General features: G+C 34.5%; 1 protein-coding gene and 1 long non-coding RNA gene across 12 annotated transcripts in view; one reads left to right on the forward strand and one right to left on the reverse strand.

The window, feature by feature from the left end:
- The window catches only part of LOC149136451 (uncharacterized), a 102,390-nt gene extending 98,192 nt beyond the window's left edge, over positions 1 to 4,198 (reverse strand). The window contains exon 1 of the long non-coding RNA XR_016240975.1: positions 4,064 to 4,198. This is a non-coding gene — a long non-coding RNA (uncharacterized LOC149136451). The remainder of the gene's footprint in view (positions 1 to 4,063) is intronic.
- The window catches only part of LOC106867110 (zonadhesin), a 141,399-nt gene that overhangs the window by 2,262 nt on the left and 111,916 nt on the right, over positions 1 to 27,221 (forward strand). For 8 of the 11 annotated variants that reach the window (XM_089348565.1, XM_089348571.1, XM_089348566.1 and 5 more), the window contains exons 3-4: positions 6,839 to 6,859; positions 16,430 to 16,450. The exons of 1 other annotated variant lie outside the window; for it this stretch is intronic. In XM_089348565.1, the coding sequence (XP_089204691.1) occupies positions 6,839 to 6,859; positions 16,430 to 16,450 (42 nt within the window). Of the gene's footprint in view, positions 1 to 6,838; positions 6,860 to 16,429; positions 16,451 to 17,432; positions 17,520 to 27,221 lie in introns of all 11 variants that reach the window. 2 more of the 11 variants (XM_089348572.1, XM_089348575.1) reach the window with 1 other exon arrangement.

The raw sequence follows: 27,221 nt of genomic DNA on the forward strand, positions 1-27,221 counted from the left end.
AAGATCAGAAATGCAAGAAAAAAAGTTAAATTTCTAGGTCAAATGAAAGAAGATCAGGGGAAAATGGCACATGATATGAAATTAAAGAAACTCGACTAAAAAAAAAAACCCAACTCAACATAAAATATTCGCTACAGCTTCATTACGATATGCTGGAGTGTTTTCTTGCTGAAATATTTACACACCATGCAGTAATTATCGAATATTGAAATTAGTCGATAATTAGCCATCATTTTTTGAAACTTAATTATTAAATTAGATATTAGTGTGCAAAAAAAATTGATTTAGAATCCAACAGAGAAAAGAATATTGATTGTTAAACACCAAAAATTATCCAGATATTTTATTAGCAACATCAATTACAATCGGGTCAAAGTTGAGGAAAATTTCCTTAAGAAAAAAGGGTCCTGCTATCTGACTATGTTCTGAACGCTCTCAACTTCAACAACAACAACAACAACAACAACAACAACAACAACAACAACAACTGAGCTGACCAATTTTTACTTCTAAAAATGATGCAGCAATAGAAAATAATGATGCAATATTTACAATGTAATGATTTCAAACATGTAAAGAGAAAAGGAAAAATCTGAAGTTACTCATTTTGCTCCCCATTACATATATACACATACGTATGTATATATGCATACATACAAACGCACACACACACACACTCACACATATATATAATCATACATGCAAAACGAGAGAAAGTAAAAGGTGATGAATTTATACGTGTGTATATATATATATATATATATATATATATATATATATAAGAATTTAAGGATTGGAGAAAACGCATGTTATAATTGCATACTTTATTCCTACATATGTTTCAAAGGATTACAACCTGTGTGATCCATAGGGATCTTTGATATTAAAATTGTAACCTTCTCATCAGGGAAAGCATGGGAATTATCTTAAACGTAAGACATTATGACCGATTATGAAAACAATAGATGGATAAGGTTATGACTTGATTTATTTGAAAAAAACCGTTAGAGAATTGGACGCTGCCGGATAGTGGGTTGGACAACACATACCAAGGTTTTCCATGCCATTTTTCAGTCATAATAGCTAAGGCAGCAATTTTAGCACGGGTTTTCAAGCGCTTAGCTTTTTCTGCAGGTGTTTCTAGTTCGTCTAATTCTTGAATTTGTTGCAATTGGAATTCACTTAGATATCCCCTTGCCTGTTTTGTTACTGAGTAAGATGCTTTCTTGCTTTCATATTTTAAGACAAGTTTTAGCATCCAGTCCTCAGAGTTTTTCAGATAGGTGTCTATGCCAATTGTGGCTACCTTCATTGTTAATGCCAGCTGTAGAAGTCCTCGACCTCCCTCTTTTCTTGGCAGATAAAGACGTTCTATATCTGCCTTAGGGTGGTGCATTCTATGCATTGTCAACAGTTTTCGTATTTTTCTGTCAACATTACATATTTCAGTAATTGACCAGTTAACGATGTTGAAACTGTAAGTCACGACTGGTATGGCTAGAGCATTGATCGCTTCGATCCTGTTTCTCGCGTTCAGCTCTGTTTTCAGTATTGCTCTCACCCTGCGATAACATTCTCTTCTGATCCTTTCCCTCATCACTGAGTGCTTGATATTGTCCCCTTCAGTTACCCCTAGGTATTTGTAGCTCTCCGCTGGTTCTAACTCTTTTATGACATTTTGCTGGTCAAGGTTCACTGTTATGTTTCCCTCGGACTGACTCGCAGAGATAACATAACGAGTTATACAATTTAATTATTACATTTATTGTTCAATTACATACAAAGAACGCACTCACCCAATGTTCGTTATGAATAAACAAAAGTCATGTCCGCCATATATATATCAATGGCCTTTTACTACGACAGTCCCACAAGACAACAACAATGAAACAATGAACTCAGACGAACCACATGACACACGGAACGTCAGACGAATTACATATCTAACAGTCCATATAACATTCACATTAGATGTATTTGTCATTTTTCCTTTGATAAAGGTAGCTTTTGCACATTTATCAAGGCCAAATTGCATCCTGATGTCATCACTGAATTGTTTAACAATCGCTAGTAGGCCTTTGAGTTGTTGGTCATTTTTTGCAAAGAGCTTTAAATCATCCATGTAAATGAGATGATTTATATTTTTATCAAATATTTTATAACCATACTGTGCATCATTGAGCAATTTTGAGAGCGGTATTAGGGCTAGACAGAAGAGGAGTGGTGATAGTGAGTCACCCTGGAAAATGTCACATGAAATTCTTACATCTCCAGCATTTAGAGATTCATTGTCATTGTTCAACATCAGTGTGGTTCTCCATGATCTCATACTTACAGATAAAAAGTTTCGCAGAGTAGGAGCTATTTTATACATTTCCAGACATTTCCTAATCCAGCTATGTGGTAGGCTATCAAAGGCCTTTTTATAGTCTATCCAGGCTATTGACAAGTTTTTGTGTCGCTTGTGACAATCTTCTAAGATCATCTTATTGATGAGTAGCTGATCTTTACAACCATAAGATCCACGTTTACATCCCTTTTGCTCATTAGGGAATATGCTACTTTCTATTAAAAAGCTATAGGTGTACTCGGTTAGGACAGATGTTAGCGTCTTATACATTGTTGTTAAGCAGGTTATGGGGCGATAATTTTTTGGTTCGTTTGTTTCCTCATTTTTTGGAAGCAGGAATGTTAGACCATTAACTAGCCAAGAGGGCATCAAACTAGGATTTTGCAAAACATCGTTGTAAAGTTTTGTTAGCAGTTCATGGCTTTCTGGGAAGGCATTCAACCAGAAGTTAGGAATTTTATCCTTTCCTGGAGACTTCCATTTGCTTGACCTCCTGAGAGCAGATCTTATATCTTCTACCTTGACCCCTTCCCACTTTTGCTCCTCTAAGGAGTCTAGGTCTGTAGATATTCTATCAATCCAAGGGGCCTTTTCATTGTGTTTTATCTTCTGCCCAGATTTTATTCCAAAATTCTTGCACTTCTTCTTTTGATGGGACAGACTTTATTGTTACTGGTGTTTTCCCTATCTTCCTGTAGAAAATTTTGGGGTTATTTTTGAACATGTTATTATCTCAGAAGAATCTAACACGCTTTTCAAACATTGCTATGCGGGCAGCTTTAGCACATACCTTTTGCTTGATGGTTTCTATGGTGGCATCAATGTAAACTATGGTTTTCATATTATATTTTTTCTTTAGTTTTTGGGTCTTTGTAGGTTTGATACTCTTGTCAAATTTAAGGTTTTTCAAACATTCTATGTCAGATCTAAGCAGCTTAATTTGGTGTTGAATGCGTTCTTGCCAAGAAGGCTTTTTGTGCGAGTGTTGTCTTTTTCTAATCTTTTCACCACATAGAATCGTTGAGATTCTTGCGGATGCATAGTACAGGTGGTTGAGATCTGTAATATCAACATCATTAGCTGAAATTATATCCTTAAGTGCAAGGCGGATCTGTCTGTTTAGGGTAAATTTTTTGAGACAACACCGTCTCCGAGCTCTTGTGACGTAGCTTCTTAAGGTTAGCAGATCTATTTCGAGTAAGTGGCCCTTTGTGATTCGGTCGACGACCAATCTGGTTTGTGATCTGCTTTGTTATCATTGAGGCATTACGAGCTTTGGCGTTGACATTAGGGGACGGATTTGTCTGTTTAGGGTCAGTTTTTTGAGACAACACCGTCACCGAGTTCTCAGCATGTAAACATTGCTCGTAGCGTAGTTTTTTAAGGCTAGCAGATCGGTATTCATCTGTATTTTATTTGCTGATAGATTTATCTCCGGGCATAGTGTATTTTGTGTGTGTGTGTGTGGCGTTTTAAACTTATGAATGGTTCACTGTCTGTGTTTGTTCACAAAATGAAAATAAATAAAGAAGAAAAAAAGTTTTGGTTTTGCTTCGTTTGTGATATGTGTTTTCGTATGCGTGAGTGTGTCCTGTGATTTTCACGTAGTTGTGTAAACATTAAGATGCATGTGTAGTTCTATGGGTATCAAAACGTATATATCATTGTGTACACGTTCGAGTGTATGCATAATTATTCAATATATGTACTTACTATTTTGTTCCATTTCTTTTGTATATAGTTTGTAAACTTTCCGGTGTTGGTTTTGCGTGTGTGATCGCACGTGTTTCATTGAGACGTCGTGAAATTTCATTTTTTAAGAATAAAAAATATAAAAAAAAAAAAATTATCATCGTTAAAAGACCGCTTCCTTCAAATCTTCCACCGGTTCTTTTGCCTAATTCCATCGATGTTATTAGATTAGATTTGTTTTTGTATAGGGAGCCCGGTGTAGCACATCCATGTTGTTATTCAGCCCAGTGCTGTTATTATTATTATTATTATCTTATGATATTTACTTCGTAAAAATATTATACTTATTTATTGTGCTTTTACTTATTAATTTCTCTATATATGACTGGATTTTCATCGATGAGTTCATGAACCTTGGTTCTTTTACCTAAAACTATATATATATAAAGTGTAGTATATTGCCACTTAAGTGTGGCTGACCCCTAGGGGTGGATGTTACTGTTGCTTTTAGCCCCAGGAGGACATCTCCTCCAGCTGGCTTATCGACACACGACTGTGTCCTGTTTGCCAAGGGAGTTATCCCTCTCACCTCGACCAGCAGCACGAACGTATCCGGATTTCAGGGTTATTTCCCTTCGTCGGCGTTCGACAGCTGATGACCTTGGTGAGAGAGACATATATATATATATATATATATATATATATATATATATAATAAATAAGTATAATATTTTTACGAAGTAAATATCATAAGATAATGATAATAATAATAATAATAATAATAATAATAATAATAACAATAATAACAATAATAATAATAATAATAATAATGTAGTGAAACTACCTACCGTCATTAGATACAAAACTGCTATCGCCATTCTTCTCATTTAAATATAAATAAATGCGAGCGTAGTAGAGAACCCATTCCTTGTCATCACGTGACTGATTATTATTCGAATCGGCATCTTCGAACCTTTCCCGCCAGAACGCAAACTGACCAATCACGGCCCCTAATAAGGTCACGTGATAGAGTAAAATTCTGAAGGCATTTGGAGCCCTCTTAACGCTATAAGATCAACTCATACCCCACAAATTTGTCTCGGTCCAGTTTCTCTTTGAGAACTGTTTCGTGTACCACACGACAGCAGCAGCAGTTCCAGCGACCACTTCAACAGCTTCGTCCAGCCAACGATGACCACCGCCGTCGCCACATCAGCAACACGTTTCTACGACTACTACCAAGCAGCCTCTACGCCACCAGTGTCAACACGACTTACTATGTACACCAAACCAAACCTCCGCGGCACATCTCTCTCTTCGATTCTGTTAGGTGACTCAGCTTCACCACGGTAAATAAACAGACAAGAGTTCTTAAACAGACAAGAAATTCTCAGCCAGCGACGAACATCTGTATAACAAGAATCATGGCCCGGCATCGATGCCACGACATCACAACTAGTGATCAGCTCTGCCAAACTCAGCCAACTCACTTCACATACAGATTCATATTATTGTGTACCCAAGAACTGGTATAATTGTTCACATGTTATTGACTCTCTTTCTATCTGCTGTAATAATACACATACACATACATGTATCACTCACATACACACTTTTCTTTGTACGACGGCCTGTCTTTGATTATGTTCTTATATGTCGCATTCACACTCTCACACAGACATACATCTTTAACGCCATAATAAATATTTCTGTTATTCATCTAATACGGTTGTGGTCTTTCATTACTGGTCATCTATGTTATCGTCGCATAACATATCATATATATCATTATTGATATATATTATTGTGTGTTCGACCGTGTGAAACGTTTAAATAAAAGGAGTCCTCTGTTTTTCCATTCGTCACCATTTCTCCTTTTTGAGTTCGTCCCTTACAATAATAATAATAATAATAATAATAACAGCACCGGGCTGAATAACAACATGGATGTGCTACACCGGGCTCCCTATACAAAAACAAATCTAATCTAATAACATCGACAGTCTGTTAAAGTCTGTCATACCGGCCATGACGAAGGGAAATAGCCCTGAAACTCGAGTCGCCTTTATATATTTATATTTATATATTTATATATTTGATCCTTTATATTGAACACTCAATATTTCATCTACATTCAATACTTTCTTTCATGGTGCCATCCATTTTTATTTTATTTTATTTTATATTATATATTGTATATTATATTATATATTGTATATTCCATATTCTATACCCGACATTAGTTCTGCAGGAATATAAATAAAACATAAAAAACAGACAGTGTTGGAACTCTTTTAAACAAAATAATATATTCCTCTATACACAATCATACAAAAAAACCCACCTTTTTGTATTTATTTTTACTCGCATACCCACTACACTCTCTGAGTGGTTGGCGTTAGGAAGGGCATCCAGCTGTAGAAACTCTGCCAAATCAGACTGGAGCCTGGTGTTGCCATCCGGTTTCACCAGTCCTCAGTCAAATCGTCCAACCCATGCTAGCATGGAAAGCGGACGTTAAACGATGATGATGATGATGATGATATATATATATATATATATACATACATAATTCCGTTTTTGTATTTGTCTTATAAGATTCTTGATGTGAAGAATTTGGAACATGCGAACAGTAAAGGTCGTACGTATAATAATTCTTAGAAACGTGGGTTTTGGTGCCCCAGATTGCTCTGAGACATTTTCCAATTAGTTGATGTATTTCTTGCTGTAATCTTTAGCTCTTGATGCATCAGCTTTGAATATATAATATTATCAATTTTGTTTCTTTTTTGATAGACGGAAGACCACAGCCACACTGTAAGTAATTTTTCACCTTCCTCTCCGTCTGTCTATCTGTCAATCAATTAATGTATCTCTGTCGCTACATCTATATGTTAGCCTTTTAGTGTTCACCAACGATTACTTCAAATTGCTAATGTTAAATTCGATATACTACTACTACTACTACTACTACTACTACTACTACTACTACTACTACTACTACTACTACTACTACTACTACTCCATTTGATAGGTTTCTGGAAATCTTACTTGAGAAGATATTTAGCTTTATGGTCCAACCTATCGCATTTTCACGTGACTGCGCCTGGAATGAGTGGAATAGCCAACTCTTCATATTTTTCAACCACATACTGTTCCCATAAAGACCATAGCAAAGGAAGACTTACCCATCGTTTATGCTACAAGTCAACCAGTGGTAAATCTTTACATGAGTCACTGACAACTAGCTGGATGCTTCCCGAATCATTAATAATAATAATGATGATGATGATGATGATGATGATGATGATGATGATAATAATAATTGTAATAAATTTGAAATAAGAAGAATTTGGAACATGCGAACAGTAAAGGTCGTGCGTATAATAATTGATGCGTTGAGAATAGTAAGCCAAGATATAGACAAATGGCTGAAGGAGATTAAAATAGAATGCCCGATAGAGCTCTTTTAGAAAGTTTGCATCTTAGGGACAGCAAGGATTATAAGGAGGTTATAAGCAAGGGTTATAAGCACTTGAAAGACTACTGAAAACTTGTGGATAATTCTGCATGGCCATGTACGTGGAACAAAATCCTAGGCTTGGTTAAAAAAGGGCAATTAAGAAAAAAGAGTGCCTAATTGTAGCAGCCTAAGATCAAGCAATAAAGAGAACAACTTGAGAAAAAATATATGTGGAGAGAATGTGTCAAAAAAATGTAGAGCCTGTGGAATTTGGAACGAGATAGTAGCACACATTGTGGAAGAATTCCCTAAGTTGGCAACGGAAGAATATAAGAAATAGAGGTACGATCAAGTTGTAAATGAATTATACTGTAAACTGTGCCATAAATGGGGATTTGAAACTGGAAACACATGGTGCAATCATTGAATCGAAAGAGTACTGGATTCGGAGAAATGTAAGATTTTGTGAGTTTGAAATAGTACGCCTGGTAGTGCTTCAACAGAAAATTTGTTTTCTTTGGGACAGCAACGGTTATCAGGAGTGTTCTAAGCACTTGAAAGACTGCTGAAAACTTTTGGATATCTAACATTATAGATAGAAACCCGTCACACGCATAAATCCTACCAGTAATAAGACTAAACCTGTGCCAAACCAAAATAATAATAATAATAATGATAATAATAATAATAATAATAATAATAATAATAACAACAACAACAACAACAACAACAACAACAACAACAACAACAACAACAATAACAACAATAATAATAATTATAATAATAATAATAAGAGGAAATAATTATAAACCAGCCTAAGAGGAAATAATTATAAACCAGCCCAAGGCTGATGAAAATACACTAATGATTGAAAGAGTTAAGGTAACTGATAGGCAAAGTGAAATACTCTCTGAACCAACCATAAACACTAATGCAGGTGAAAATCAAATAGATGAAGGAAGTCATACAGAAATCGACGCAACAGAACTACATGATCTAAAAAATCAAATCATGATTGAATGGCTGAAAATTAAAGAAACTAGTATGAATGAACGCGACACTCTCCCCAAAATTCGCAATTCTAACCAAAACCTGAAAATAATTGGTAAAATCTGCCTTGCACTTAACGATATAATTTCAGCTAATGATGTTGATATTACAGATCTCAACCACCTGTACTATGCATCCGCAAGAATCTCAACGATTCTATGTGGTGAAAAGATTAGAAAAAGACAACACTCCCACAAAAAAGCCTTCTTGGCAAGAACGCATTCAACACCAAATTAAGCTGCTTAGATCTGACATAGAATGTTTGAAAAACCTTAAATTTGACAAGAGTATCAAATCTACAAAGACCCAAAAACTAAAGAAAAAATATATGAAAACCATAGTTGACATTGATGCCACCATAGAAATCATCAAGCAAAAGGTATGTGCTAAAGCTGCCCGCATAGCAAGGTATGAAAAGCGTGTTAGATTCTTCCGAGATAATAACATGTTCAAAAATAACCCCAAAAATTTCTACAGGAAGATAGGGAAAACACCAGTAACAATAAAGTCTGTCCCATCAAAAGAAGAAGTGCAAGAATTTTGGAATAAAATCTGTGCAGAAGAAAAAACACACAATGAAAAGGCCCCTTGGATTGATAGAATATCTACAGACCTAGACTCCTTAGAGGAGCAAAAGTGGGAAGGGGTCAAGGTAGAAGATATAAGATCTGCTCTCAGGAGGTCAAGCAAATGGAAGTCTCCAGGAAAGGATAAAATTCCTAACTTCTGGTTGAATGCCTTCCCAGAAAGCCATGAACTGCTAACAAAACTTTACAACAATGTTTTGCAAAATCCTAGTTTGATGCCCTCTTGGCTAGTTAATGGTTTAACATTCCTGCTTCCAAAAAATGAGGAAACAAACGAACCAAAAAATTATCGCCCCATAACCTGCTTAACAACAATGTATAAGACGCTAACATCTGTCCTAACCGAGTACACCTATAGTTTTTTAATAGAAAGTAGCATATTCCCTAATGAGCAAAAGGGATGTAAACGTGGATCTTATGGTTGTAAAGATCAGCTACTCATCAATAAGATGATCTTAGAAGATTGTCACAAGCGACACAAAAACTTGTCAATAGCCTGGATAGACTATAAAAAGGCCTTTGATAGCCTACCACATAGCTGGATTAGGAAATGTCTGGAAATGTATAAAATAGCTCCTACTCTGCGAAACTTTTTATCTGTAAGTATGAGATCATGGAGAACCACACTGATGTTGAACAATGACAATGAATCTCTAAATGCTGGAGATGTAAGAATTTCATGTGGCATTTTCCAGGGTGACTCACTATCACCACTCCTCTTCTGTCTAGCCCTAATACCGCTCTCAAAATTGCTCAATGATGCACAGTATGGTTATAAAATATTTGATAAAAATATAAATCATCTCATTTACATGGATGATTTAAAGCTCTTTGCAAAAAAATGACCAACAACTCAAAGGCCTACTAGCGATTGTTAAACAATTCAGTGATGACATCAGGATGCAATTTGGCCTTGATAAATGTGCAAAAGCTACCTTTATCAAAGGAAAAATGACAAATACATCTAATGTGAACCTTGACCAGCAAAATGTCATAAAAGAGTTAGAACCAGCGGAGAGCTACAAATACCTAGGGGTAATTGAAGGGGACAATATCAAGCACTCAGTGATGAGGGAAAGGATCAGAAGAGAATGTTATCGCAGAGTGAGAGCAATACTGAAGACAGAGCTGAACGCGAGAAACAGGATCGAAGCGATCAATGCTCTAGCCATACCAGTCGTGACTTACAGTTTCAACATCGTTAACTGGTCAATTACTGAAATATGTAATGTTGACAGAAAAATACGAAAACTGTTGACAAGGCATAGAATGCACCACCCTAAGGCAGATATAGTACGTCTTTATCTGCCAAGAAAAGAAGGAGGCCGAGGACTTCTACAGCTGGCATTATCAATGAAGGTAGCCACAATTGGCCTAGACACCTATCTGAAAAACTCTGAGGACTGGATGCTAAAACTTGTCTTAAAATATGAAAGCAAGAAAGCATCTTACTCAGTAACAAAACAGGCAAAGGAATATCTAAATGAATTCCAATTGCAACAAATTCAAGAATTAGACGAACTAGAAACACCTGCAGAAAAAGCTAAGCGCTTGAAAACTCATGCTAAAATTGCTGCCTTAGCTATTATGACTGAAAAATGGCATGGAAAACCTCTCAATGGCAAATACCCAAAGAGAGCGAATAATGCAGATATTGACAAAGCCCTTACCCACCAATGGTTAATGGCCTCTGGCTTGAAATCAGAAACAGAGGGGTTTATCATAGCAGCCCAAGATCAATGCCTACCTACAAAGAACTACCAGGCCAACATATTAAAGAACGGCAGCTCCCCATTATGTCGTATATGCCAACAACAAAATGAGACCATCGATCATGTTGTCTCCATGTGCAGTCTGCTTGCGCCTACAGAGTATCTCAACAGGCATGATAGAGCTGCACAATATATTCACTGGGTAATATGCAAAAACCTGGACTTGCCCTATGATAAAAACTGGTGGGAACACAAACCACCCCCAGTACTTGAAAATGATCACATTGCACTCCTCTGGAACTTCACCATTCAAACTGACAGAAAGATAGACGCAAATAGGCCAGACATCATACTGAAAGACTTCAGACAAAAATCATGCCTCCTCATTGATATGACTGTCCCAATCGATATAAACGTATCTGTCAAGACCTACCAAAAACTGAGCAAATATAAATATCTTGAAATAGAAATTAGCAAAATGTGGAATCTGAAGACGAAAACAATACCTATTGTCATAGGTGCCCTGGGAATGACAGCGAAACGGGCTGATTACTACCTAGATCAGATTCCAGGAAACCCCAAAATGGCTGAAGTTCAAAAGATAGTGCTCATGGGAACTGCCCATATCCTACGTAAAATACTGTCTATGTGATCTCAAATTTTAAAGCAAACACATAATTTTCTTATGGTTTCTTAAACATTCACTTGAACAAAACTGTACAAATCCAAATATATGGTACCCTAGGCATAACACCTACATGAACTTCTAACTTGTTGTCTCTTGAGGTCTCTGGGTGAGACTTGGATCCAACTTGTACAAATGTAAAACAAAAGTCAAACATAAAATAATAATAATAATAATAATAATGCCCAGATGCAGTACCAGGCAGTGGCTCTCATGGCTTCTGATCTTAATTGATTGGAATTGTTATCATGTACATTGTTTTGTTTTGATATAAAAGATGGGCTACAGCAAATATTCTGCTTAATACCACAGTTTTGCTTGTCATTTGTTTGACCTTAACCAGTTGAGAATGTCCCTTGGTGGTGGATGATATGTGCATCTCTGATCATGAGCAGAAGTAGTGGGGGAGCATCATTGCCATGTGTTGAGAGGAAATTCTTTCAGGTTTGGATAATTCACCTTTGGAAACATGGGTGTTTCTTTCAACATCATTAAACAAACATTATTCAGGGACTTTTTAAGCTGGATGGGCTACTCGACCTGAAGAAAATTCTAACTGGGCCCCACCTGCAAGGTCATGCGCTGTTTATCTTGATATGAGACCACTATGTTGTGCACATATGGTTGTGATGCATGTACCTGGTGTACCCTTATCAGACGGGTAGTCATGATGGGTATATTGGACTTCGTATGTTTTATTCCAGTGTCACTTTGATGGCATGCACTGCTCTGTCACTGTAATAATAATAATAATAATAATAATAATAATAATAATAATAATAATAATAATAATAATAATAATAATGATGATGCTGATGATGATGATGATGATGATGATTATGATGATGATGATGATGATAATAATAATAATAATAATAATAATAATAATAATAATAATAATAATAATAATAATAATGAAATTAGTAGAAATCAACACTACTAAGCAATAAGAAGAGAAGAAAAATATTACATAAATACAAAAGTACAGAGTAAGGTATATCTGAGGTAAAAGAACAGCTAAAGCAAGATATCCTCACCAAAGCATAAAGAATCCGCCGGTATGAGAAACTCTAACGTTTCCTTGAACAAAACAAATAGCTCAACTCTAACCCCAAAAGATTCTACTAAGAACTTGGTACGAATTAAGTAAAGATCAATGCAGCGCCAACAGCAGAAGTGGAAAGGTTTTGGACAGAAATATGGTTTGCGAAGGAACAACCTCAGAAAATATCTATCAAAACAATAAACGCAACACCTGAACAACTTTGGACTCCTACAACAAGTGAAGAGGTCATTCAGGTACTGCAAATACTAAGCAACTGGAAGGCTCCTGGGCATGATAAAATCCCCAATTTCTGGCTAAAATATCTAACAGGAACACATAAAATGCTGTCTGAGAAGTCTAAAGTAATACTAGCAGAAGGAAGGGAGAACTATCTTAATTCCCTAATCCATTGAAATGGCAAACCCACAAAATTACAGACCGATACAGCCTTTACTGTAATAATATCGCAGAGAATGAGCAAACATCCGGAAGAGCAAACATACGGTTGTAAAGATCAGCTACTGATCAATAAGGCCATAATTGAGGACAGCTGCAGAAAGAAGAGGGTATAAGTATGGTATGGATCAATTACCCAAAGGCTTTTGATAGTATTCCCCACACATGGATCCTAGCAACACTAGCCATGAACAAGGTAGCACTAATAATCATAAAATATATAAAACATTCTATGAATAAATGGCAGACAGTGCTACAGCTCCAGACGAAAGAAGGACTCATAAAAACCAAAACCATCCTCGTTAGAAAAGGAATATATCAGGGAGACACGCTCCCTCCACTCCTTTTCTGCTTTTGGGAATTAAAAGATAATGGTATTAATTATAGCCTTAAATGGGAAATTATAAGGAACGCTCAACCTTATAGAAATAGTAGATATGGATGTGAATTATGTTCTATGGAAATATATGAAATTTTAAAACTTAGAAATAATCCTAATCTAATCAATAATAGATTAGACCTTAGGGTATCATGTGTACACTGCTCTACTCGCACTTTTAATTTTTTTAAAAAGTAGTTAAAATTATCAAAATATAGTATTTTAACTTCTACCATGGTCATCTAGGGCTATTAATTAGCACATATTTTAAATTGGAAACTGAACCTTTATAACATATATTCCTGATCTCCCACTTTAACATATAATCTACTTGTGATAAATAAGATTTAAACTTTACTCCATAGAAGATATGTTTTCACACCACTTCTGCTAATGCTGTTAGTTCTTAATATGTATCTTAACCCTATATAGCTTATAAGAATAGGAAATTTTCATAAGTTCTAAATGTTTTTTTTTAATTAGTTCCCCTAATCTAAGTTTTATTTTATTTAATGCTTGACTTTAAAAAGGATCAATATTATTATTACATTATTTCAGGGCTTGCAGCGATAGTGTCTTGTTTATTTTGTATTTTTAACTTAAATAATTCTAATCCTTATGTCCAAAATAAATCTAATCCTTATTCAATTAATATTCTTTAATTAGCCCACGTTAGTCTTAAAACAAATTCATGACTAATGAAACTATTATTCTATTATCATGTTCCTGTATTGGATGTCCTTGTTAATTCCTAATCTCTTTCTTCTTTTTTGTCCCTTAAACCTTAATAAACCCATTATTATAAACTATATAAATCCTATACTAATTCTTCTTCACATTATAAAAATAAAGCTTACCTTTTATGTGTCTTCAAAATAGTATTATTATATATATCAGCTTAAATTTTAAAATCATTTAAAAAATAATTCAAAATAGTTTTCCTGGGCCCAATACATATAATATCCTTAGACTTTACACCTTATCTATAGCCTCTGAATTCAATACTGACATTACTTCATGATTTTTGTATAAACTAATTACATTACATTTTATTATTATTAACATACTTCTTATTATTAAAATATTGTTTAAACTAATATTGATATCTGTAAAACAATACTGATGCTCTATTCAGACTAAAGAAAAAGCCCTGTTTGACCTATATGCTTAGGGTTTAATTCCTCAACATTTTGATAGTAGTAAAAAAAAACCCAACCTATAATAGTGTTGCCACTCTGACCAGAGAAACCTTTATAACCATATCCTTTATAGCCGTGTCCATGCATAATGCTCACACCTTCCCTTTCATTAGAAGTGATTGTCCCTTATACTATAACTACTAGATAAGAGACAATAAAATCAGAGACAGAATTTCTGCCTAGAACCAATTACTAGCCTGATAGCCTTGGCTATGTCAAGATGGATTTTTATGTATTCTTCTTCCCACTGGGATTTGAAATGTTGTCACAATTATAGTATGTCTATTCTACTGTAATTTTCTGCATTTTCGTGCAGCTGAAGATTGCTCTACATATTGCATTTAATGTAATGCTCGCATTACTTAAATAAATGGAGTAGCATGAAACGTGCGTACTGCATTCATCTTTAAAATCCGTGTTGCTTATTTTGATTTTTTGATCACCTCGTTTTTGGAATGGTTTTTGTATAATACCATACCATACTATATTCTGGTGCCTAAACATAAGTACCATATTCAATTTTGAATCTAAATCTAAACCTATATATATACATACATACACACACACACACACACACACACACACACACACACACACACACACACACACACACACACACACATATATATATATAATAATATTAGGGACAAAATCCAAAATTACAGGTAAAAACTCAATTAAAATCAATTTATAAAAAAATAAAATTAAATTGAGCTTTATAAATAAAATATATATAAAATATATAGTTTTAGGGAAAATAACCAAGTTTCAAGAACTCATCGATGAAAATCCACTATCTTAGTTTTCAGTTTGAATTACGGAAAAATATGGATAAGTACTGTTTTTTACTTTGCTAAAGATTTTATACTATTTGAAAATAATATGTATTCTTGTTTTTTATATTATTCATTTGGTTCTTTATAGATTATTTTTAATAGATAACTTATTTAACACTAAATTATTTAGAAGTTATAGTTTCATTTCAACATAATATTAGAACTTCGATTTGAATAGTGTTGATATATTTTCGATTATTTTTGATTAATAATATTTGATTAATAATTAATCTTTATTGTTTATAATATCGTTAAGGATTTTTTAAATTAAAACTTTGTATATATATATATATATAACGTTTAATCTTTTATTCTTAATAATTTTTTCTTTCCTAATTTTTTCATTCATAATTTTTCCATTCATAATTTTTTCATTCATATTTTTATTATTACGTTTGTAATAATAATTTTCTATTTGAAAATTAGTTATGAAACACGTGTAATCTTTTTATTATATTTATCTTATGATATTTACTTTACTTTATATTATACTCGTTTATTGTGCTTTTAATTATTAATTTTTCTATATGTGATAGTGGATTTTCATCGATGAGTTCTTGAAACTTGGTTATTTTCCCTAAAACTATATATATATATATATATATATATATATATATATACATACATACATACATTCATATATATATATATATATATATATATATACATATATATATATATATATATATATATATATATATATATATATATATATATATATATATATATATATATATATATATATATATAATTCCGCATTTGTATTTGTGTTATAAGATTCTTGATGTGAAGAATTCAGAAAATGCGAACAGTAATGGTCGAGCGTATAATAATTCTTAGAAACGTGGGTTTTGGTGCCCCAGATTGCTCTGAGACATTTTACAATTAGTTGATGTATTTCTTGCTGTAATCTTTAGCTTTTAATGCATCAGTTTTGAATATATAATATTATGAATTTTGTTTCTTTTTGGATAGACGGAAGAAGACCACCAGTCTGTAAGTAATTTTTCACTTTCCTCTCCGTCTGCTTATCTGTCAATCAATTAACGTATCTCTGTCGCTACATCTATATGTTAGCCTTTTTGTGTTCATCAACGATATACTTGAAATTGCTAATGTTAAATTCGATATACTACTACTACTACTACTACTACTACTACTACTACTACTACTACTACTACTACTACTACTACTACTACTACATTTGATAGGTTTCTGGAAATCTTACTTGAGAAGATATTTAGCTTTATGGTCCAACCTATCGCATTTTCACGTGACTGCGACTGGAATGAGTGGAATAGCCAACTCTTCATATTTTTCAACCACACACTGTCGTCATGAAGACCATAGCAAAGGAAGACTTACCCATCGTTTATGCTACAAGTCAACCAGTGGTAAATCTTTACATGAGTCACTGACTACTAACCGGATGCTTCCCGAACGTTTTATCGATGTCGCCAATCATTAATAATAATAATGATGATGATAATGATAATAATAATAATAATAATAATAATAGTAATAATAATAATAATATTAATAATAATAATAATAATTGTAATAAATTTGAAATAAGAAAAATTTGGAGCATGCGAACAGTAAAGGTCGTGCGTATAATAATTGATGCGTTGAGAATAGTAAGTCAAGATATAGACTACTGGCTGAAGGAGATTAAAATAGAATGCCCGATAGAGCTCCTTTTGAAAGTTTCCATCTTAGGGACAGCAAGGGTTATAAGGAGGTTATAAGCAAGGGTTATAAGCACTTGAAAAACTACTGAAAACTTGTGGATAATTCTGCATGGCCATGTACGTGGAACAAACTCCTAGGCTTGGTTAAAAAAGGGCAATTACAAAAAAAGAAGTGCCTAACTGTAGCAGCCTAAGATCAAGCAATAAAGACAACAACTTGAGCAAAAATATATGTAGAGAGAATGTGTCAAAAAAATGTAGAGCCTGTGGAATTTGGAACGAGATAGTAGCACACATTATGGAAGAATACCCCAAGTTGGCAACGGAAGAATATAAGAAATGGAGGTACGATCAAGTTGTAAATGAATTATACTGTAAACTGTGCCAGAAGTGGGGATTTGAAACTGGAAACACATGGTGCAATCATTGAATCGAAAGGGTACTGGATTCGGAGAAATGTAAGATTTTGTGAGTTTGAAATAGTACGCCTGGTAGTGCTTCAACAGAAAATTTCTTTTCTCTGGGACAGCAAAGGTTATCAGGAGTGTTCTAAGCACTTGAAAGACTGCTGAAAACTTTTGGATATCTAACGTTACAGATAATAACCCGTCACACACATAAATCCTACCAGGAATAAGACTAAACCTGTGCCAAACCAAAATAATAATAATAATAATAGTAATAATAATAATAATAATAATAATAATAATAATAATAATAATAATAATAATTTACTGCAATAATATCGCAGAGATTGAGTAAACACCTGGAAAATAACAACCTGTTTCCAGAAGAGCAGAAGGGATGCTGCAAGGGCTCATACGGCTGTAAAGATCAATTATTGATCAATAAAGCCATAACTGAAGACAGCCGCAGAAAGAAGAAAGGCCTCAGTATGGCCTGGGTGGACTACCAAAAGGCTTTCGACAGTGTTCCCCACACGTGGATTCTGGAAACACTAGCCATAAACAAGGTGGCACCAATTATCATAAAATACATAGAGCACTCAATGAACAAATGGCAGACAGTGCTACAGCTCCAAACAAAAGAGGGACTTGTGAAAACGAAAGCCATCCCCATTAGAAGAGGAATATTCCAGGGAGACATGCTCTCTCCACTCCTGTTCTGCCTGGCACTCACACCTTTAACAGAATTGCTAAATAGAACTGGATGCGGTTACAAATGCTACGGAAAAACAGTCAGCCACCTTCTATATATAGATGACCTAAAATTATATGCAAAAAACGACAAAGAGCTAGAAACACTACTACAGACAGTACACGGCTTTACCAAGGAAATAGATATGAAATAAAGCCAATGAAATAAGAGAACTAGACGAAAGCCAACCATATAAGTATTTAGGAGTCAATGAACTAGATAGGATACAACATACACAAATGAAAGAAAAAATAAAGAAAGAGTACTATAGTCGAGTTAGATCAATACTAAAAACAGAGCTCAATGCTAAAAACAAGATAATGGGTATCAACACTTTAGCTGTCCCAGTTATAAGCTACAGCTACAACATCCTTAACTGGACACTAAACGAACTATGTAAAATAGACAGGAAAACAAGAAAAATAATGACAGGATATAGGATGCACCACCCAAAATCTGACATAGAAAGGCTATATATACAACGCACAGAAGGTGGCAGGGGTCTTATACAGCTAGAAAACTATTATAAAATAACCACCATAGGACTGCAAAAATACCTACTCCAGAAGCAAGGGAAACTAATACAAATAGCCACAAAACACGAGCAAAACAAAAAACAGTTTTCAGTATTTAAGGAAGCTGACAAATACAAACAAGAAATCAATCTACCTAACAAATACGAAGAAGAAGAAGAAGAAGAAGAAGAAGAAGAAGAAGAAGAAGAAGAAGAAGAAGAAGAAGAAGAAGAAGAAGAAGAAGAAGAAGAAGAAGAAGAAGAAGAAGAAGACAACAAAAGCTATAAAACAAATGAAATCCAAACTAAACTAGAACAGCAACGGACCATGATAAAACGATGGCAAGAAAAGCCCCTACATGGTAAATACTGGGCTAAACTAAATGCGAAAGAAATAGACAGAGAAATATCCCAGCAATGGCGGAGAAGCTCAGGACTCAAAGCAGAGACTGAAGGATTTTTAATTGCTGCACAAGACCAGAGCCTCCCCACCAGAAATTACCAAAAACACATAATGAAAAGAAATATAACAAGTAACTGTAGAATATGTGGAGATCGACAAGAAACAATAAATCATATTATCTCTGGCTGCCCAGTCCTGGCTAAGAAGGAATATATTCACAGACACGACAGAGCTGGGACCTATATACACTGGAAGCTATGCCAACATTATGGAATAACAACAGAAAAAAGATGGTATAAACACACGCCAGAAAAGGTCACAGAAAACGAGAAAGCAACCATACTCTGGGATATGCCAATACACACAGATAGAGAAATTAAAGCAAATAGACCAGATATAGTTATCAAAGATCATGAAGAAAAAAAATGCTTTCTAATCGATGTATCAATACCAGCAGATGACAACGTTTCTCTAAAAGAAATGGAAAAACTTTCAAAATACAAAGACCTGGAAATAGAGATAACTCGAATGTGGAATCTAAAAACAGAAACAATTCCTATCATAGTAGGTGCCTTAGGTATAATAAAAAAATATTCAGACAAATACATAACAAAAATACCAGGACTTACAAATATATATAACATACAGAAAATTGCACTACTGGGTACTGCACACATTCTACGCAAAACACTTTCAATACAGTAAACATAAGAGCACCACAGCAAACCACAGCACATATCCAAGGCGCACAGAGCTGCGCTCGGTAGTGAAGTGAAAGCACGTTATAAAAATAAAACTACTGAACAATAATAATAATAATAATAATAATAAGTTTAACAGGAAGTTTAACAGGACTACACCGGGGAAGTTTAACATGTGAGAACGATAAATCACTGCTCCGAAACTTATCCAAAAACATCGGAAATAAAGACATCGCATGGAGCCAAAAAATAGCTGACAAAGGGTTGGACAATATCCGAGTAAGTAATACTCATTGAAATTTATTTCTATTTTTCCAAATATAATGATGTATTTTAACTTGATACCTCCACTACCCGCACAGCGATCGTAAACGCACGTGTTACATCAAAATCAGACCATCTTCGAACCCCAAAACACCATGTACAAATAAATTACAAACAGATTAAATAACACCGGTATTATTCCACCCAAGAATAACAACCGAGAAGTGCGTACTGTAAGCTTGTTACGAAAAAAGTACGAAGATCTGAACGTGCAAAACAATCTGACAACAGAAATAAACGAACCGATACCCTACGAAAACGATGACCGTCAAAATAAAGGGCCGGACGTTGTTCCTCATGTCCCGCAAACAAAACCAAAACGGCATAAATGGACACGTGAGGAATACTTTCGATCCTACACGCCTATTTCACAGCAGTACTCTACCCAAAAAACGAAAACGCAACAACACATACATATATAATATGGAAGAAAAATAATGTAAACATAGACCTCGATAAAACAATGAACCCTAACAAACTAGCTAACACAAGAAGATATATTCTAAAAGCAAAAAAAAAAAAATATCAGAAATAGAAATAGAACAATTGAAAGGAAAAATACATCAGGAAAATCTAGATATTAGTCACACAGCAATGCCAAATAATAATATAAACACTGAGATAGCAAAACACGAGGACAAACGTAACATTTCCGGCAAAAACGAAGTAAACAAAAAAACAACAAACCCAGACCGTGGAGATGTATAATAGTGTACAAAAAGTACCAATCCAGAACACCACAGACAAACATATGAATGAAAAGGAAGGCAAAACAAATCTAAAGCCTGGGAATAACGAAGGGAAACCTAATAATTACGATACTATGAAAATGAGAATAACCAAAGAACTGAAAACCACAGATCTTAGAATGGACTACAGATTATATCTCCCAAAAATCAAAGTAGACAATAAAACAACATCAATAATAAATAGCATAAACCTGGCCGTCACGGAACTAACAACCACAGAAACAACAGGCAATATCACTGAGCTAAGTGACATAATATATGCGGCAGCCACTGCAGCCACAAAAGAAGCAGGATACTCACTCAAACCCATCCGAACAGGAGTTCTACCACCCAAACAGACCTTGTGGATAAATAACATCCAGAACAAAATTAAAAAAAAAGAGAAAAGATTTATCGATTCTCAACGAAATTAGTAAACAATCAACACAACTAAGTAACAAAAAGAAAACAAAAATACTGTACAAATACAGCATTACAGAAAAAGACTTACCTGAGGCAAAAGAAAAACTAAAGCAAGATATCCTTGCCAAAGCACAAAGGATCCGCAGGTATGAGAAACGCCAACGTTTCTTTGAACAAAACAAACAGTTCAAATCCAACCCCAAAAAACTCTACCAAGAACTGGGTAAAAATAAAATAGACATTACTTCAGCACCAACAACAGAAGAACTAGAGAAATTCTGGAAACAAATATGGTCGGTGAAGCAACAACCCCAGAAAAGGACCATTAAAACAACAAACTTAGCACCTGAGCAACTCTGGGTCCTTATAACAACTGAAGAGGTCACCCTGACACTGCAAAGACTAAGCAACTGGAAGGCACCTGGATACGACAAGATCCCCAATTTCTGGTTAAAACACCTGCCAGGAATGCATAAAAAGTTGGCAGAAAACTTTAACAACATACTAGCAGATCCAGAGACAATGCCTGAATGGCTCACAAAAGGGAAAACTATCTTAATTCCCAAATCCACGGAAACGGAGAAACCACAAAGCTATAGACCTATAACCAGTCTCCCTACGATCTACAAAGCCTTTACTGCAATAATATCGCAGAGATTGAGTAAACACCTGGAAAATAACAACCTGTTTCCAGAAGAGCAGAAGGGATGCTGCAAGGGCTCATACGGCTGTAAAGATCAATTATTGATCAATAAAGCCATAACTGAAGACAGCCGCAGAAAGAAGAAAGGCCTCAGTATGGCCTGGGTGGACTACCAAAAGGCTTTCGACAGTGTTCCCCACACGTGGATTCTGGAAACACTAGCCATAAACAAGGTGGCACCAATTATCATAAAATACATAGAGCGCTCAATGAACAAATGGCAGACAGTGCTACAGCTCCAAACAAAAGAGGGACTTGTGAAAACGAAAGCCATCCCCATTAGAAGAGGAATATTCCAGGGAGACATGCTCTCTCCACTCCTGTTCTGCCTGGCACTCACACCTTTAACAGAATTGCTAAATAGAACTGGATGCGGTTACAAATGCTACGGAAAAACAGTCAGCCACCTTCTATATATAGATGACCTAAAAATATATGCAAAAAACGACAAAGAGCTAGAAACACTACTACAGACAGTACACGGCTTTACCAAGGAAATAGATATGAAATTCGGATTAGAAAAATGTGCCAAAGCAACCATGAAAAGAGAAAAATTAATTAAAAGTAGCAACATAACACTCGATAAAGCCAATGAACTAAGAGAACTAGACGAAAGCTAACCATATAAGTATTTAGGAGTCAATGAACTAGATAGGATACAACATACACAAATGAAAGAAAAAATAAAGAAAGAGTACTATAGACGAGTTAGATCAATACTAAAAACAGAGCTCAATGCTAAAAACAAGATAATGGGTATCAACACTTTAGCTGTCCCAGTTATAAGCTACAGCTACAACATCCTTAACTGGACACTAAACGAACTATGTAAAATAGACAGGAAAACAAGAAAAATAATGACAGGATATAGGATGCACCACCCAAAATCTGACATAGAAAGGCTATATATACAACGCACACAGAAGGTGGCAGGGGTCTTATACAGCTAGAAAACTATTATAAAATAACCACCATAGGACTGCAAAAATACCTACTCCAGAAGCAAGGGAAACTAATACAAATAGCCACAAAACACGAGCAAAACAAAAAACTGTTTTCAGTATTTAAGGAAGCTGACAAATACAAACAAGAAATCAATCTACCTAACAAATACGAAGAAGAAGAAGAAGAAGAAGAAGAAGAAGAAGAAGAAGAAGAAGAAGAAGAAGAAACAACAAAAGCTATAAAACAAATGAAATCCAAACTAAAACTAGAACAGCAACGGACCATGATAAAACGATGGCAAGAAAAGCCCCTACATGGTAAATACTGGGCTAAACTAAATGCGAAAGAAATAGACAGAGAAATATCCCAGCAATGGCGGAGAAGCTCAGGACTCAAAACAGAGACTGAAGGATTTTTAATTGCTGCACAAGACCAGAGCCTCCCCACCAGAAATTACCAAAAACACATAATGAAAAGAAATATAACAAGTAACTGTAGAATATGTGGAGATCGACAAGAAACAATAAATCATATTATCTCTGGCTGCCCAGTCCTGGCTAAGAAGGAATATATTCACAGACACGACAGAGCTGGGACCTATATACACTGGAAGCTATGCCAACACTATGGAATAACAACAGAAAAAAGATGGTATAAACACACGCCAGAAAAGGTCACAGAAAACGAGAAAGCAACCATACTCTGAGATATGCCAATACACACAGATAAAGAAATTAAAGCAAATAGACCAGATATAGTTGTCAAAGATCATGAAGAAAAAATGCTTTCTAATTGATGTATCAATACCAGCAGATGACAACGTTTCTCTAAAAGAATTGGAAAAACTTTCAAAATACAAAGACCTGGAAATAGAGATAACTCGAATGTGGAATCTAAAAACAGAAACAATTCCTATCATAGTAGGTGCCTTAGGTATAATAAAAAAATATTCAGACAAATACATAACAAAAACACCAGGACTTACAAATATATATAACATACAGAAAATTGCACTACTGGGTACTGCACACATTCTACGCAAAACATTTTCAATACAGTAAACATAAGAGCACCACAGCAAACCACAGCACATACCCAAGGCGCACAGAGCTGCGCTCGGTAGTGAAGTGAAAGCACGTTATAAAAATAAAACTACTGAACAATAATAATAATAATAATAATAATAATAATAATAATAATAATAATAATAATAATAATAATAATAAAATAATAATAATAATAATAATAATAATAATAATAATAATAATAATAATAATAATAATAATAATAATGCCCAGATGCAGTACCAGGCAGTGGCTCTCATGGCTTCTGATCTTAATTGATTGGAATTGTTATCATGTACATTGTTTTGTCTTGGTACAAAACATAGGCTACAGCAAATATTCTGCTTAATACCACAAATTTGCTTTCCAGCAGAAATTACCAAAAACATATAATGAAAAGAAATACAAGTAACCACAGAATATGTGGAGATGGAAAAGAAACAATAAATCATATCTCCTCTGGCTGCTCAGTCCTGGCTAAGAAGGAATATATTCATAGATACGAAATAGTTGAGACTTATATACACTGGTAGCTACGCTAAAACTGTGGAATAACAACAGAAAAAAGATGGTATTGGCTCACTTCAGAAAAGGTCAGAGAAAATGAGAAAGCTACCATATCCTGGGGTATGCTAATACACAGAGGTAGAGAAATTAAGGCCAATAGGCCAGATATAGTTGTCAGAGATCACCAAGAAAAAATGCTTTCTAATCGAAAAAGATGACAATGTGGATCTAGTCTTTCTCATTCGCAAACCAGCTCCCTTTAATTTTGCTCAAATTGCTTTCAGTTTTGATGTATCAATGCAACTCTGAATTTTGATTACAATCAACTAATTACTTAATCTCGTCCATTAATGAATCTGAGGTTATTTGGAATTAAAGTTCGAAAATTTGGGTAATTTTAGCCAATCAACAGACAGCGAGGTATTAACAGCTTGCTACCATGACAACTGCACGTTGTGTTGTGTTTCACCCGATTGTGTTGATTCTTCACTCGAGATTTACTTCACCTGCGTGTCCTGTTTAAAAAAAAATATATATTTATCAATTAGAATTTTATATTTTTCCTCAATCGTCTTAATACGTTTACATATTTTTCCTATATAGCAAAAGTTGCTTGCTATGTTTATACAGTTTCTTGGAATTATAAAGGTGAATGGAATATGTGAATTTAGTACAAATAACTTAACATTATTTTTGAATTGGTATCTTATATGCAATAGCATATAAGATACAGGTATTGTTTTTCTTGGGACAAATTGTTTACAAATCCAAACACGAAAACGTTAGTCAACTTTGAATAAAAACCTACAGTCAATGAAGAGACAAAACAAACAGTATGACGATACATGTTGATTTCATTAGGTATTTATGCTTATTTAGAAACCTACAATAAAGAGGTCATTTCACAGACGCTAAACTATTAATTTCACAGATACAGCCTAAAAAGTTGACACCGCGACGCTAAACGCAGAAAATTTCAGTCTCGCTTTTGGCTATAAATACACAGTTTTTCGATTTTGAAATCTCTGTATATTTTCCCTCCAATTTTTTCCCCACAGCATCATACCTTCATAGCAATTTTACTGGAAAACTTTATTATTATAGCCAATCTTCAGATTTTATACTGTTTTTTAAAAAAATTCATATTTTGCGAATGAAAAAAACTATATCCGTCAATGTTTCTCTATAAGAAACGGAGAAACATTCAAAATAAAAAGATCTGGAAATAGAGGTTACTCGAATGTGGAGACTAAAACCAGAAACAATAGTAGAGTAGGCACATTAGGTATTAGAAAAAAATATCCAAACAAATATATAAAAAACGTAGAAGGACTAACAAATATATATAACATACACAAAATAGCAATACTAAGCACCACACACACCCTACGTAAAACACTTTCAGTGCAGTAAAAATAAAAGCATCAGAACAAAACCACGACACATACTCAAGGCACACAGACCTGCGCCTGGTAGTGCAGTGAAAGCACGTGATAAAAATAAGACTATTGAATAATAATAATAATAATAATAATAATAATAATAATAATAATAATAATAATGATAATAATAATACTAGATCAGATTCCAGGAAACCCCAAAATGGCTGAAGTTCAAAAGATAGTGCTCATGGGAACTGCCCATATCCTACGTAAAATACTGTCTATGTGATCTCAAATTTTAAAGCAAACACATAATTTTCTTATGGTTTCTTAAACATTCACTTGAACAAAACTGTACAAATCCAAATATATGGTACCCTAGGCATAACACCTACATGAACTTCTAATTTGTTGTCTCTTGAGGTCTCTGGGTGAGACTTGAATCCAACTTGTACAAATGCAAAACAAAAGTCAAACATAAAATAATAATAATAATAATGTAAATGAGATGATTTATATTTTTATCAAATATTTTATAACCATACTGTGCATCATTGAGCAATTTTGAGAGCGGTATTAGGGCTAGACAGAAGAGGAGTGGTGATAGTGAGTCACCCTGGAAAATGCCACATGAAATTCTTACATCTCCAGCATTTAGAGATTCATTGTCATTGTTCAACATCAGTGTGGTTCTCCATGATCTCATACTTACAGATAAAAAGTTTCGCAGAGTAGGAGCTATTTTATACATTTCCAGACATTTCCTAATCCAGCTATGTGGTAGGCTATCAAAGGCCTTTTCATAGTCTATCCAGGCTATTGACAAGTTTTTGTGTCGCTTGTGACAATCTTCTAAGATCATCTTATTGATGAGTAGCTGATCTTTACAACCATAAGATCCACGTTTACTTCCCTTTTGCTCATTAGGGAATATGCTACTTTCTATTAAAAAACTATAGGTGTACTCGGTTAGGACAGATGTTAGCGTCTTATACATTGTTGTTAAGCAGGTTATGGGGCGATAATTTTTTGGTTCGTTTGTTTCCTCATTTTTTGGAAGCAGGAATGTTAAACCATTAACTAGCCAAGAGGGCATCAAACTAGGATTTTGCAAAACATCGTTGTAAAGTTTTGTTAGCAGTTCATGGCTTTCTGGGAAGGCATTCAACCAGAAGTTAGGAATTTTATCCTTTCCTGGAGACTTCCATTTGCTTGACCTCCGGA

The sequence above is a fragment of the Octopus bimaculoides genome, chromosome 3, assembly GCF_046866305.1.
Source record: "Octopus bimaculoides isolate indiv1 chromosome 3, ASM4686630v1, whole genome shotgun sequence".
Classification (NCBI taxonomy): Eukaryota; Metazoa; Mollusca; class Cephalopoda; order Octopoda; family Octopodidae; genus Octopus; species Octopus bimaculoides.